Source organism: Chaetodon trifascialis, chromosome 17 (genome assembly GCF_039877785.1).
Source record: "Chaetodon trifascialis isolate fChaTrf1 chromosome 17, fChaTrf1.hap1, whole genome shotgun sequence".
Taxonomy (NCBI): Eukaryota; Metazoa; Chordata; class Actinopteri; order Chaetodontiformes; family Chaetodontidae; genus Chaetodon; species Chaetodon trifascialis.
The window spans coordinates 12,547,027-12,558,887 of NC_092072.1; the positions used below are offsets into that span (position 1 = coordinate 12,547,027).

General features: G+C 44.9%; 1 protein-coding gene across 3 annotated transcripts in view; it reads left to right on the forward strand.

Annotated features, from left to right (window-relative positions):
• clasp2 (cytoplasmic linker associated protein 2) overlaps positions 1 to 11,366 on the forward strand; it is a 54,461-nt gene extending 43,095 nt beyond the window's left edge. For all 3 annotated transcript variants that reach the window (XM_070984159.1, XM_070984160.1, XM_070984161.1), the window contains 16 exons: positions 191 to 282; positions 368 to 431; positions 1,127 to 1,186; positions 1,500 to 1,502; positions 1,973 to 2,136; positions 2,474 to 2,552; positions 4,715 to 4,858; positions 5,038 to 5,181; positions 5,311 to 5,417; positions 5,843 to 5,984; positions 7,818 to 8,013; positions 8,104 to 8,297; positions 8,392 to 8,520; positions 8,796 to 9,002; positions 9,156 to 9,272; positions 9,899 to 11,366. In XM_070984159.1, the coding sequence (XP_070840260.1) occupies positions 191 to 282; positions 368 to 431; positions 1,127 to 1,186; positions 1,500 to 1,502; positions 1,973 to 2,136; positions 2,474 to 2,552; positions 4,715 to 4,858; positions 5,038 to 5,181; positions 5,311 to 5,417; positions 5,843 to 5,984; positions 7,818 to 8,013; positions 8,104 to 8,297; positions 8,392 to 8,520; positions 8,796 to 9,002; positions 9,156 to 9,272; positions 9,899 to 9,976 (1,920 nt within the window). In that variant the 3' untranslated portion in view covers positions 9,977 to 11,366. The remainder of the gene's footprint in view (positions 1 to 190; positions 283 to 367; positions 432 to 1,126; positions 1,187 to 1,499; positions 1,503 to 1,972; positions 2,137 to 2,473; positions 2,553 to 4,714; positions 4,859 to 5,037; positions 5,182 to 5,310; positions 5,418 to 5,842; positions 5,985 to 7,817; positions 8,014 to 8,103; positions 8,298 to 8,391; positions 8,521 to 8,795; positions 9,003 to 9,155; positions 9,273 to 9,898) is intronic.
• The last annotated feature ends 495 nt before the right edge of the window (positions 11,367 to 11,861 follow it).

Here is an 11,861-nt window from a genome sequence, read left to right on the forward strand (position 1 = left end):
ATCCTTACATTTGGAAAAACATCAGCTCTGGAACCTTGCAAATGCTCAAAAGCACATATTTCAAATGAGTAAATATCTGCAATGATCAGTGATATTGAGTTCTGGTTTGGGTCCATGCTTGTACTGGCTCTGAAAGCCGTATCACTCCAGCTCAGTATTTCTTAATTTTTGTATTTGTGGTTCCCACCAGGTGCTGAACCGTTGCGCCAGTGCCAACTGGTCAGAGCGGAAGGAGGGGCTATTGGGCCTGCAGGCGCTGCTCAAGAACCAGCGCACCCTCAGGTCAGCCACAGAACGGGCAGATGTGTTCTCAGAGGATAAGTGGACTGTTTATTTTCATCTAACTGTGTTTGCTGTTGATCTGCAGTCGGGTGGAGTTGAAGAGGCTGTGTGAAATCTTCACCAGGATGTTTGCAGACCCTCACAGTAAGGTATGAATGCATGCAGCGCAAGACACACAGAGACACACAGCAGTCATTTCCAGTATCATTTCAAACAGATGTCATTATTCACCCACTTTGGTTTTGTTTATCCCACCATCCCTCACTGTACCGGATTCTGCCAAAACACAAACAAGGATCTATTTGTTAATCCACCCAGATACATTTTAACAGCCACGGATGTTCCTTTGAATAAGTTCAGAGATTAAGACGGGATAAACAGGTCACATTGTGTTCTCAGATGTCCACACACAAAGATATACACTCTCAAAAATAAACACAGGCATGCAGAGTGCGCGACGGATTGTTTTCTAACGGCATGCCACGTCTGAGTGTGACCTCACACTCTCCGCCACCCTGTGGGATTGCTCTGTCACTGCAGCCAGTCCGCTGGCTGTGCTCACTGCATTCGCTGCCACTATTTCCCCTCCCTGCCTCCCTCCCTCCCTGCAGTCTGAGGCGACGACACTGACCGCACACACACTCAGACTCACTCCGATGCACAGACAAGTATGTGGGCTGCCAGCTCTTCTCTCTGACTAACCAGCTGCGGTTCGACCTCTCTAACACTGCCACTTCTCTTTGGCCGTTTTTTGAGTGCCCGTTGCCTCACACGTGTCGTAAGGCGTGTGAGCGCCCTCCTCACTTTCCCTTCGTTTGACATATGACGATTTGATGAATTTCAGCGAGACTCCGGCAGGGTGTACGGCACAGCAGAATCCGGTATAAGCTCAGCCTCCTTCAAGGTACTGCATCTCACCATGGATCCTGCCTTCATCTATCTGTCCCACACTTTTCCCACTTTTCATCTCCCATGTTTTTCAACTTCTCGCTCAGTTCTCAGGTGTTTCCAAGTGTGCACAAAACACCACTACACTTTTTTAAAGCTGTTGTCGCTCTTGTCTGTTTGATTCTGTTTCCATTTTTGCAAATGTTGTATTGAAAATCAAGATTGTGAGCAAACAGTCACACTGAGTACACAGGTGTTTTTTTCTCAGGATGCTAACAGATGTGTCTCTCTCTCCCCCCCATGCCACCCCACCCTGGAACTCTCTGTAGAGAGTAAGTTTGGCCAATCAGTGTTACTGTATCTATGTTTGGATGAATATCTGCTTCATTAATCTGATTGGATAACCAGTTACCAGGGCAACAACATAACAATCTCTCACTAACCTACCTCATATAATGTTGCCTGTACCTACATCGTCCTGCTGAAATCCACCACTGGCATGTAGAGACAGTTGTCACACAGTCTGATTGGTGTTTGTTAATTGTCAAGTAACTGTCTCATTGTGGTGTCATCTAATATCTATTATTAGTTTGGGATTTGGGTGATTTTAAGCTTGATTGGTGATTGGGAATGACGGTGAGCTGCTGTAATGATGAGTAAATAACAACTAACTTCACATGATGCTTCAACATAACCTGTAAATACAGTTTAAATGCAGGACTCGTATGCATGACTGTGCGCATGAAACGTATGAATCCTTAAACGAGTCACTGCGTGATCCAAGCCGTGTGTGTGTGTTTAGGTGTTCAGCATGTTCCTGGAGACACTGGTAGATTTCATCCAGGTCCATAAGGAGGATCTGCAGGACTGGTTGTTCGTCCTGCTCACACAGCTGCTGAAGAAGATGGGAGCCGACCTGCTGGGCTCCGTACAGGCCAAAGTTCAGAGAGCCCTGGATGTCACACGGTGCGTGTCACACTTACATACAGATAGACCTTAAAACATAAAAGATACACTCAGTATCTGGTAATATTGTATTTGAGCATGGAGTGAGAATAATTGATAACTTGAAAGGAATCGAAGGCCTCTGAGGATCAATACTTCCTTCTCGCTTGTGTTTTTACACATACAGAAATGGTAGTTTATGCCAGAGAAAGGGCAATAACACGTAATAACAAGTACTTTTACCTCTGACTCTTGGTCTAATGCAGTAATTTATCTTAACCCGTCATGATCCTGTACTCTTGAGATGTTTCTGTGTGCGCTGGAAGTTTAATTAGGTTGTCTTCTTTCTCTCTGACAGAGAGTCTTTCCCCAACGACCTCCAGTTTACTATTCTCATGAGGTTCACTGTAGACCAGACACAGACGCCCAACCTCAAGGTAAATGATGTGTGTGTGTGCGTGCGTGTGCTGAGAGAGTGTTTAACGAGAGAGCAGGGTGTGTGATGATCTGAGTAAGGGAGGGAAGGACGGAAATGAGGCTGGACACTCAGGGACTGTGTAACCATGGTAACTGTTGAACTGATGTGACCTCATGCCTGCCCATGCTGGAGCTGCCTTAAAACCCCACAAAACCCTGAATCCTGGGCTGTGATTGGATAGTGAGTGATGTCGCCACTCCACTGGCTTTTTTTGCCTGCGTCAGTGTGGACACTCCCTTCAAGCTTTCCTCCTCGAACTTTTCTTCCCATCCTCTCATACTTTCCTCCTCTCTCTCCCTCACTAACCCTTCCCTTGGAGCAACAACTTGCCTGACAAGGGTCACCCACACCCCCCAATCCCCACACCTTCACCCCTCACTCCTTGATTTCCCGACCCTTTATCTCTCTGTCACACTTCCCGCCTCGCACACCCTTCCCTGCCTGATGTTTCACCCCATACTCATGACTTCCTCATTCCTTATCAGTCTGCCTTCCAGCTAGGCTTGGGCAATGAAAGATACTATCAGCACCACAATTTCACCCTTCTCTCCCAAATTTAAAATTTCCTCAAGACAAAATTTAGAGCAGAATGACTCATCTGAAAAAACTCATAATAGTCCAGAAACTTGTTCTCAGATGTTTAAAGTCTCTATTAGCTCATAGCATGACCTCACAGCCTAGGAGAGGGCAGTATGAAAATGTACTTCATACCATGAGACAGTAGAAACATCTTTGTAGGATATGTTGCAAATCGGTGAGGCCGAAATATGAAGGATGGCACACAAGAACCTGTGTTTTAATTAATATAATTAATCATATTTTACAAATCACAACGGGGGAAAAAAAATGGAAACAACAAAGATATACCCAAAAATTCAAAAACCCATCCACCCACCCAGGCAGCCTTAATGTTCAATGAAGTAAAATTCAATACTGCAGTAATTATACTGTAAAACTAAAGCATGGTATCAATTAGACAGACAAAGGAACGACATGCAACTACTAGACTTTCCAAAAACTATAATATATGTCAATATTGCGCAGAAAAAAATGCAAATTGAAGCCTGAAGACAGACCTGAGGTGCATGCAAGATCAACCTGTGCACTTTCCTTATATCCATGACAACAGTAAGCGTACATTATAGGGATGTTAATACCGCAGAGCATTTCAGCAGCACGCCAGCCATTACAGAGAGCATAAACTGTTGCATGAAGCCTCATAAACCACTTGATTTGCATTGGTTAACTAGACATCAACACTCTTTGCTGCCCTCTTGTGGCCTAAACGATAAAATATATTGCCAGATTTTCAGAATTATATAATATTTCTGGTTCGCCCAAGCCTACTTCCCTTCTTTTTTACTCCTCTTAAATTCTCTGCACCCCACCCCCACCCCACCCACCTTCTCCCCTCTTGTCCCCCCCTGCCCTCCCCTGTCCCCATCTCCCCTTCTTTCTCCGTTGATTGACGCGGTGCTTCTCCTCTCTCTCTCTGAAGCCTGTTCGGAGCTCGTGTTGCGGGCGAGGGCGAGGCAGGGGAGGGTCCGGGGTAAAATTGTTTCCCCCCAGAGCGCGCCGCCACGCCTGCTCTATAGACGAGCAGGCCGCAGCCTGGAGCCAGTCCTCCCAGGTCAGTGCGCTCCGGGGGGAGCAATTATATGGTGCGCACGCTGCTGCTAAGTGATTCGGAGGAAGTTCTGGTCCTTGAGGTGCATATGTAGAGAGACGGAAAAGGAGAGGGAGGTGGAGGAAAATCAGGACAGGATTCAGTTGTTGTGGCGTTTCGGAGCCTGCGGCGAATGTTTGCATTTATTGGTTCCTTTGTTTGCCATTTGTCATCTCTTTTCTTTTCTTTTCTTTTTTTTTTATAAAGCATGATCATGAATGCATTTTGATCTTTTCTCACTGATTCATCATTTGATTTTCAGAGCGACAAGAGATGCACAATCTGCTGTGGCTGTACATGGCTGACTGTGGACATTGTCAGTCACTTAGTCGTGTGTGTGTGTTTTATAGTTTTACTGTATTTGTGTTTTTGCAGGTGAATATTGGCCATGCCGTTTCTTGTGTTATCAGTCAACTTACAAATGATTTTTCTAAATGTGTGCTTTTGTATTGCAGGTGAAGGTGGCCATCCTGAAGTATATCGAGACGCTGACGTTACAGATGGAAGCTCCAGACTTTGTGAACTCCAGTGAGACTCGGCTGGCCGTCTCCCGCATCATCACCTGGACGACTGAACCCAAGAGCTCTGATGTCAGAAAGGTGCTGAAACACAAACACTCTAAAGCCTCCTTTTAACAGTTAATCCCACAGATAATTCTCACGTTATTGGAAAGAAATGCAGCCCTCTTTCATTCACTAATAGACACAAACACAGGAAAGACAGTGGAGATTCTTCCAGAAGCCATCTAACTGAGAGGGGTGTATTCTGTGTGTTGCAGGCAGCCCAGTCGGTGTTAATCTCATTGTTCCAGCTCAACACACCAGAGTTCACCATGCTGCTGGCAGCTCTGCCCAAAACCTTTCAGGACGGAGCCACCAAGCTGCTTCAAAACCACCTGAAGAATACTGGCGGTGTTGCACAGGTGAACACACACACTAAGTCTGTCAATCCACGCAGTGTTTCAGTCACACATGCTACAGTTTTCAATCATTACACCTTAACAAGAATGGCTTTCTAACTTGTTTTTTTTTTTTTTTTTGTCACTTCTCAGGCGCCAATGGGCAGCCCTCTCACGCGCCACACCCCCCGATCTCCAGCCAGCTGGTCCAGCCCGGTCACTTCCCCTACCAACACCTCCCAGAACACCCCCTCACCAAGGTTACACACACACACACACACACACACACACACACACACACATTTCTCGTAAAAAAACACACTGACAGGTCTTATCACACATCATGAAAATGGAAAATCCATCTGACAATCATTGACACTTTAGCATGAGCACAGGTCAAGATGTGCACAGTAGAAAAGAGTAAAGTCTGCTGGTGTTCATGTCACTTAAACCACATTAGCTCAGTAGTATCAGCATAACCCAGCATGTTTCTTCTTCTCCTCCGTGTCTCCAGTTGATGTAAAAAGAAATAGCCTTGAGATGCACAATTATTCATACATGATCAATGCTGTTTGTGAAATACGTATCATACGTGGGGTATATCTGGGGTGACATTGAGCTCTCAGTCTGAGGTCTGGCTGGCCCTGGCTCAGCGTCCGCTTTTTTTTGTCTCGTTTGCTTGCAGTGCATTTGACTACGACACAGAGAACATGAACTCAGAGGACATCTACAGCTCGCTGAAAGGTGTCACTGAGGCAATCCAGAATTTCAGCGTCCGCAGCCAAGAGGACATGAATGAGCCGGTCCAACGGCGGGAGGGAGAAGAGGTCAGTGGAGCAGACAGATGGAAGTCGTTGACGCAAGTGTACATTAGCATTTGTCAAGGCTGACATGGAAGTTTTTTTCTGCAGCCATCAGCATCAGCTTTGGTTTTAAGTGAGCGTGATCTTTTCATACTCAGGAATGGCGACGTGACTGTGAATGAGAACAAAAGTGAAATATTTACAGATGTTTGTATGGAGGAGAGCAGCCATGTTCAAGTGTTGAAGAACTGGCTTAAATATTACCAAGGTGCCAGGGAGGGCCCTCATGATTACAAAACTCGTTAAGTCAGCTGTTGTAGTCTGACAGTATTTTTTGATGAAGCTTTGGCATTCACGCGCATTGATATATAAGATGATAGATCAGTACAGTTGCTCAGTGTTGATATAGCAATGAAACACTGCTGTCATGAACACAGATTGGTTCACGACCAAGTGAGTCCCATTTTATGCAGGGATTGCTGAAACTGATACTGATAGTAAAGTCAGATTACTTTGTTTTGGTACAACACCAAAGCTCTTTTTGAGGACAATACACCAGAAATACACTTACTGAACTGCACTGTTTAATGCTCTTCATACAAGCAGCCATACAAGTACCACGTAATTACTAAATTTATGGCCCGAACCACAGAACCCTGATATTCTTACCCTGACCAGTCATCACTCCTCATGCCTTCACAAAACCTCCACATGTATGTCAGAGGAGATTTAGAAGTGGGTATACACAATGTCAACTGAAAAATGAATAGGTTGCCACCATATACTATTGTATACCCTGTACCACACTGATGCTTTCAAAGGCCTATACACACACACACAGACACACAGACACAGCTACCTACATGAACTGTATCTGACCCTGACATCTGATCTGTTCCAGCACTCCCCCTGTAGCGTGGGAACTGAGAGGCATACATTCAGTGTTTATGGGACAGATGACCCTGAGCTTAATCCTCTTCAGCCACTGATAAAATCATGTTTATTGTTTGTTATGATGTCAGCTGCTGAAAATCACACTGACAGGATTTTCTCAACAAGAAGCTTCCCTTTTATATTTCCACTAGCGCTTATGTAGATGCTCTGCTGGTTCAGTCCAAATTTACGACTGCAGACTTCATGCCAGGTCTTATTGCAGACCCTCCCGAAAACTCCAGCCCCATATCAAGGACACGGTGTACTCTCGTACAGGGGCGTGACCTCTTGACATTTTCCTCACGAAGTGCATCTGAAATCTTAGCAGCCCACATGTCATCAGCCTGCCAATCACAGCACACCTGACTCATCAAACCACCTCTCAGATGGTGGCATTCACTGGTTCGAGTGTACATATAGACAGAAAATTTTTAAATAACAAAACCAACAACTAAAGCAGATTTTCCTGGTCCTGTACCTTGAAGCAATCCAGATGAGTAAATCTGGAAAGTGAAACTAAGAATGTGTTTTTCCTTAGTTTTGACCAGTGTCTGCACCTGCAAAAAAACAAACAAAAAAAACAGCATTTTCAGATGCGTTCACACCTAACGTGTTAAGTACTGCTGTGAAGGCTCTCATGTAGAGCCACATGCAGATGAAACAACTGGACCAAGACTGCCTGAAATGGGAGTTCTGGGTCTGGTTCCAAGCACACTTTGGTTCAGTTTGTTTGTAGTGTGAAAGCGAAGTAGATTAACTTCATTTAACATGAATTCAAAAGGTTTACTGCTATTAAATCCATCTGCATGTGTATCAATATTTTTATTGTAATTATTGTAATCAATTTCTTTCGTCTGGACCAAATGAACCAAAATACAGTGAAAGTACCCGAAAGTCTTAAACACTTTGATTGCCTCTTCGCAGGGGGACAGCGCGACAGACAGCAGAGTGTCAGATTTGATGGACGGAGGCCGCATGGCTCTGGACAACAAGACTTCCCTCCTCAACACCCCCCTGCTCTCCTCCAGCCCCCGAGGAGCCCGCGAGCACTTCTTAGACTCTCCCTTCAAACACAGCCGCAAAGACACTAGCATGGACGACTCTGAGCATCTCACTGATGGTACGCGACACACTCTGACAGAATGACAGACACACTGTATTGCAGAAAACCAGTCATGTGATCATTGTACCATGTTTTTTCTCTTCACAGAGAGCAGCCTGGACCAATCAGAGCTGGTGGCCGAGCTGCTGAAGGAGTTGTCCAATCACAACGAGCGCATCGAGGAGAGGAAGGCGGCGCTGTGCGAACTGCTGAAGCTGATTCGTGAAAACACCCTGCAGGTGTGGGATGAACATTTCAAGACCATCCTGCTGCTCCTGCTCGAAACAATGGGCGACAGAGAGGTAAACACACTCATCATTTGCATTTCTGTGATCACACTGGACAAAGAGGGCTACATTCCTTTCCTTTAAACTTCAACCTTTGTAATTCTCCCAGCACGTGATCCGAACACTGGCTCTGCGGGTGCTGAGGGAGATTCTCAGCAAGCAGCCCTGGAGGTTCAAAAACTACGCAGAGCTCACCATCATGAAGGCCCTGGAGGCTCACAAAGACCCCCACAAGGAGGTACGTGTGCTCAAAAACACTCGCATCAGTTCACTTAAAAACTGTATTAATCATGAGAACTTCAGACATGGCACAGAAGTGTTTTAGTGAGATGATCAAAGCGTTCAGTGGAATCAAAGCGTGCGCATGTCTACTGCATCATTATGGCCACATTTGCTACTTTCAAATGAATATATTTCCATCAAATTAACACAGATGATGAATAAAATGCGATCTGAGTCCGGTTTAGTGTTTTATAGCATCAATACTGATAATGTCTGCATGTGTTCCTGCAGGTGGTACGAGCAGCAGAGGAGACGGCAGCCATGTTGGCGTTGTCCATCAGTCCAGACCAGTGTATCAAGGTGTTGTGTCCCATCATCCAGTCAGCTGACTACCCCATCAACCTGGCTGCCATCAAAATGCAGACCAAAGTGGTGGAAAGGGTTCCCCGTGAGGGCCTGATCAGCCTGCTGCCTGAGATAGTGCCAGGACTCATACAGGTAACGCACACACACACCCACACACACACACACACACACACACACACACTGAAATATCATGTATTTAACACTTTATTTTGACACTGAAAATCACAATTTAGTGTTGAACAGTGCGTCCTGCAGATTTCTGATCTATTTCATCTGGCTGAACAGGGTTACGACAACTCTGAGAGCAGTGTGAGGAAAGCCTGTGTGTTCTGCTTGGTGGCCATTTACGCAGTGATCGGAGAGGACCTCAAACCACACCTCAGCCAACTCTCCAGCAGCAAGGTAACCTGACCTATAAGCATTCGAGACGTGGACTTGGACCAGTTGGCTGAAAATGTGTTGTTTCTCATCCATGTTACCATGCAAGAGCCTTATGTCCTCACACACCAAGATATGACTGAACCGGTTGAAAGCACATTTCTTACATTATATTTTCTTTTTCAATATCAGAGCACAATTGTACTTCCACATATTCCCAGTAATGCATCTTTCTTTTTTGAAATTAATATTTTAATGCTTTCTGCGTTCAAACTACTATTATTAATAGATTAGACAGCAGAACATTACAGAGCATGCAAAACCAGGGAAAAAGGCAAAAACAGCAATTACATAAAAGGAATCAAAATTATAGTCCCAGATGACATCACAGCCAGGCAGTAGTCCTGTGGCAGGATCAGATGCAATAGGTATGTACACCAGATATGACAAACAACATTGTGGGGTCAGCTGTAATTTAACACCCTTAAAATGGACCATTTTAACCCTCTAAGATACAAAACTTGTCATGCGAAGACAAAGATCATGCATGACACCCAGCTGGAGAAACTGCATATATTTAACAAACACTCTGAACACACTTCCTTGCAACCTCTAGAGACACATTTACATGTCTGTTTTTCTCTCTCCAGCTGAAGCTGTTGAATCTGTACATCAAGCGTGCCCAGTCAGGCTCCAGTGGCAGCGAACCCCCGTCTGAGGGCCTATAGGAGACACAGCGCCCTCCCACAGGGCAACCACAGAACTGCAACCCTGCCCACCAAACATAAACATCTGTTCATGAGCTCACAGCCACACAGACCGAGAACAAAACACACATCCTAACACTCACAGGAGCAAACTGCTGACATTCACACGTACGCTTGCATTCACATACACAGGCACAGGTACACACAGTCCTCATACATTTCCTGTCCCACTGCAAGATGGGAGTTATGGTGCAGAAGAGAGGAGTGTTGAAGTCCTCCTGACCATCGCTGAGGATCCACTCTGATCCCAGACTGAACAGAACCTTTAAATCCACCCTGTCACTAATCACTCAAGGATGAAGATGAGAAATGTCCGTCCTCTCCAGCTCCTTTATATCCTCAACACAACAGCATCCCCTCTGAGTAACATCTTGATGTCAACAGGAAGTGGTGAAACTGCATGGTTCTCATTTTTGGGAGGGCAAAGTTCATAGAACAGGCCTGAGACGAACGAATGGAGCCGCCTTGTGTCTTTCTTGAACAGCAAGTAACTGGGGCCAGGTAGACAGGAATGTAAATTTACATTGTGTCATAGTTTGGGTTTATTTTACGCAATGAGGTTTTACTGCAGCGGTTTTTAAATGTCTGTGGTTTTCTCTCTCACACACACACACACACGCACTCTCTCTATTTCAAAAAGGTGCTGATTAGCCGAAAAGGTACGACCGACCAGCCCTGCGCAGCACTAACACGAGTCACTGTGGGTCATGCCTGCTCAAAGCAAATACAGTACATAGGCAGATTCCAAAGTATAGGAGGCGTTGTGTGCTTGGCTATGCATGAGACTAAATTTTAAAAAAACTTTTTATTGGGGTCCTATTGACAGTCAGAATAGTGTGACTGGCGTAATGCGAACCTTTCAGAAAAATCCATGGTGTCCTCCATTTCTCCCAGCTCATCTTGGATCAGTCCACTTCTGAGCAACATGGAGAGGAAAGATGGGTGCGTGCTGCTTACTACATGAAGTATGGCAGGACATGGCTTATTATCACATAGTGGATATGTATCTATATATGATATTAAAATGGAATATCCAATAACAGTGTCATTTAGGAGAGTCCCCCGGGGAGGTGCACAAGTGCACCTGTGCCCATCCTTGTTTTTATTTTCTCTCTCTCTCTCTGTTGCGCGTGCAGTAGTCTCTCTCTCTCACAAACACTTACGTTTTCTCAGCTGAGAAATTTGTAGAAATGTATTATTTACAGCTCTGAAGAAAACCTGTCATGTCACCCTTTTCTCCTCTTCATTGTGTCTTTCTTTCCTTCCTCTTCTTGTAACATTCTAGTTTGCACTGTTGTGTTTCCTCTGTGCATTTACAAAAACAATAAAATCAAGAACTTGTACAGATCATGACAAAGCCCTGTCCTTTTGATTTCTGCACTGGAAAAGATTCCCATGGTGAACAGGGAGATTAATGACAGAAGGGATATATTAAACGTGCTGGTCTTTACGTCTGGTTCCCATGCACATCAACACTGACGACTGCTGGTTGTAATGTCGCCATCCATCTTGGAATTACATCTACTCTTTAGGGAGATAATCCAAAAGTCATTTTAACATATTCAACTTACTCTGATACGACAAAAAAATACAAGAGCTGCAACAAGAAAACCTGCAGCAAAATGTGTACAGCATGTACTTTTTAGTAGACACGTGGCGTAAAATATAAACCGTTATGACAGCTATTTGAGAAAGGTGTTGAATTTCCTGTAGGCTCATGCATAGGGTCTCTGGGCTGTAAAATTAGGTGCAGCCAAACAGGGTCCCAGATGCAGAACCAGCCTGACCTGTAAATCATCGGCCTCCCAGCAGTCGCCTCCTTACTGCAGTTAATACTCAGCGTGCC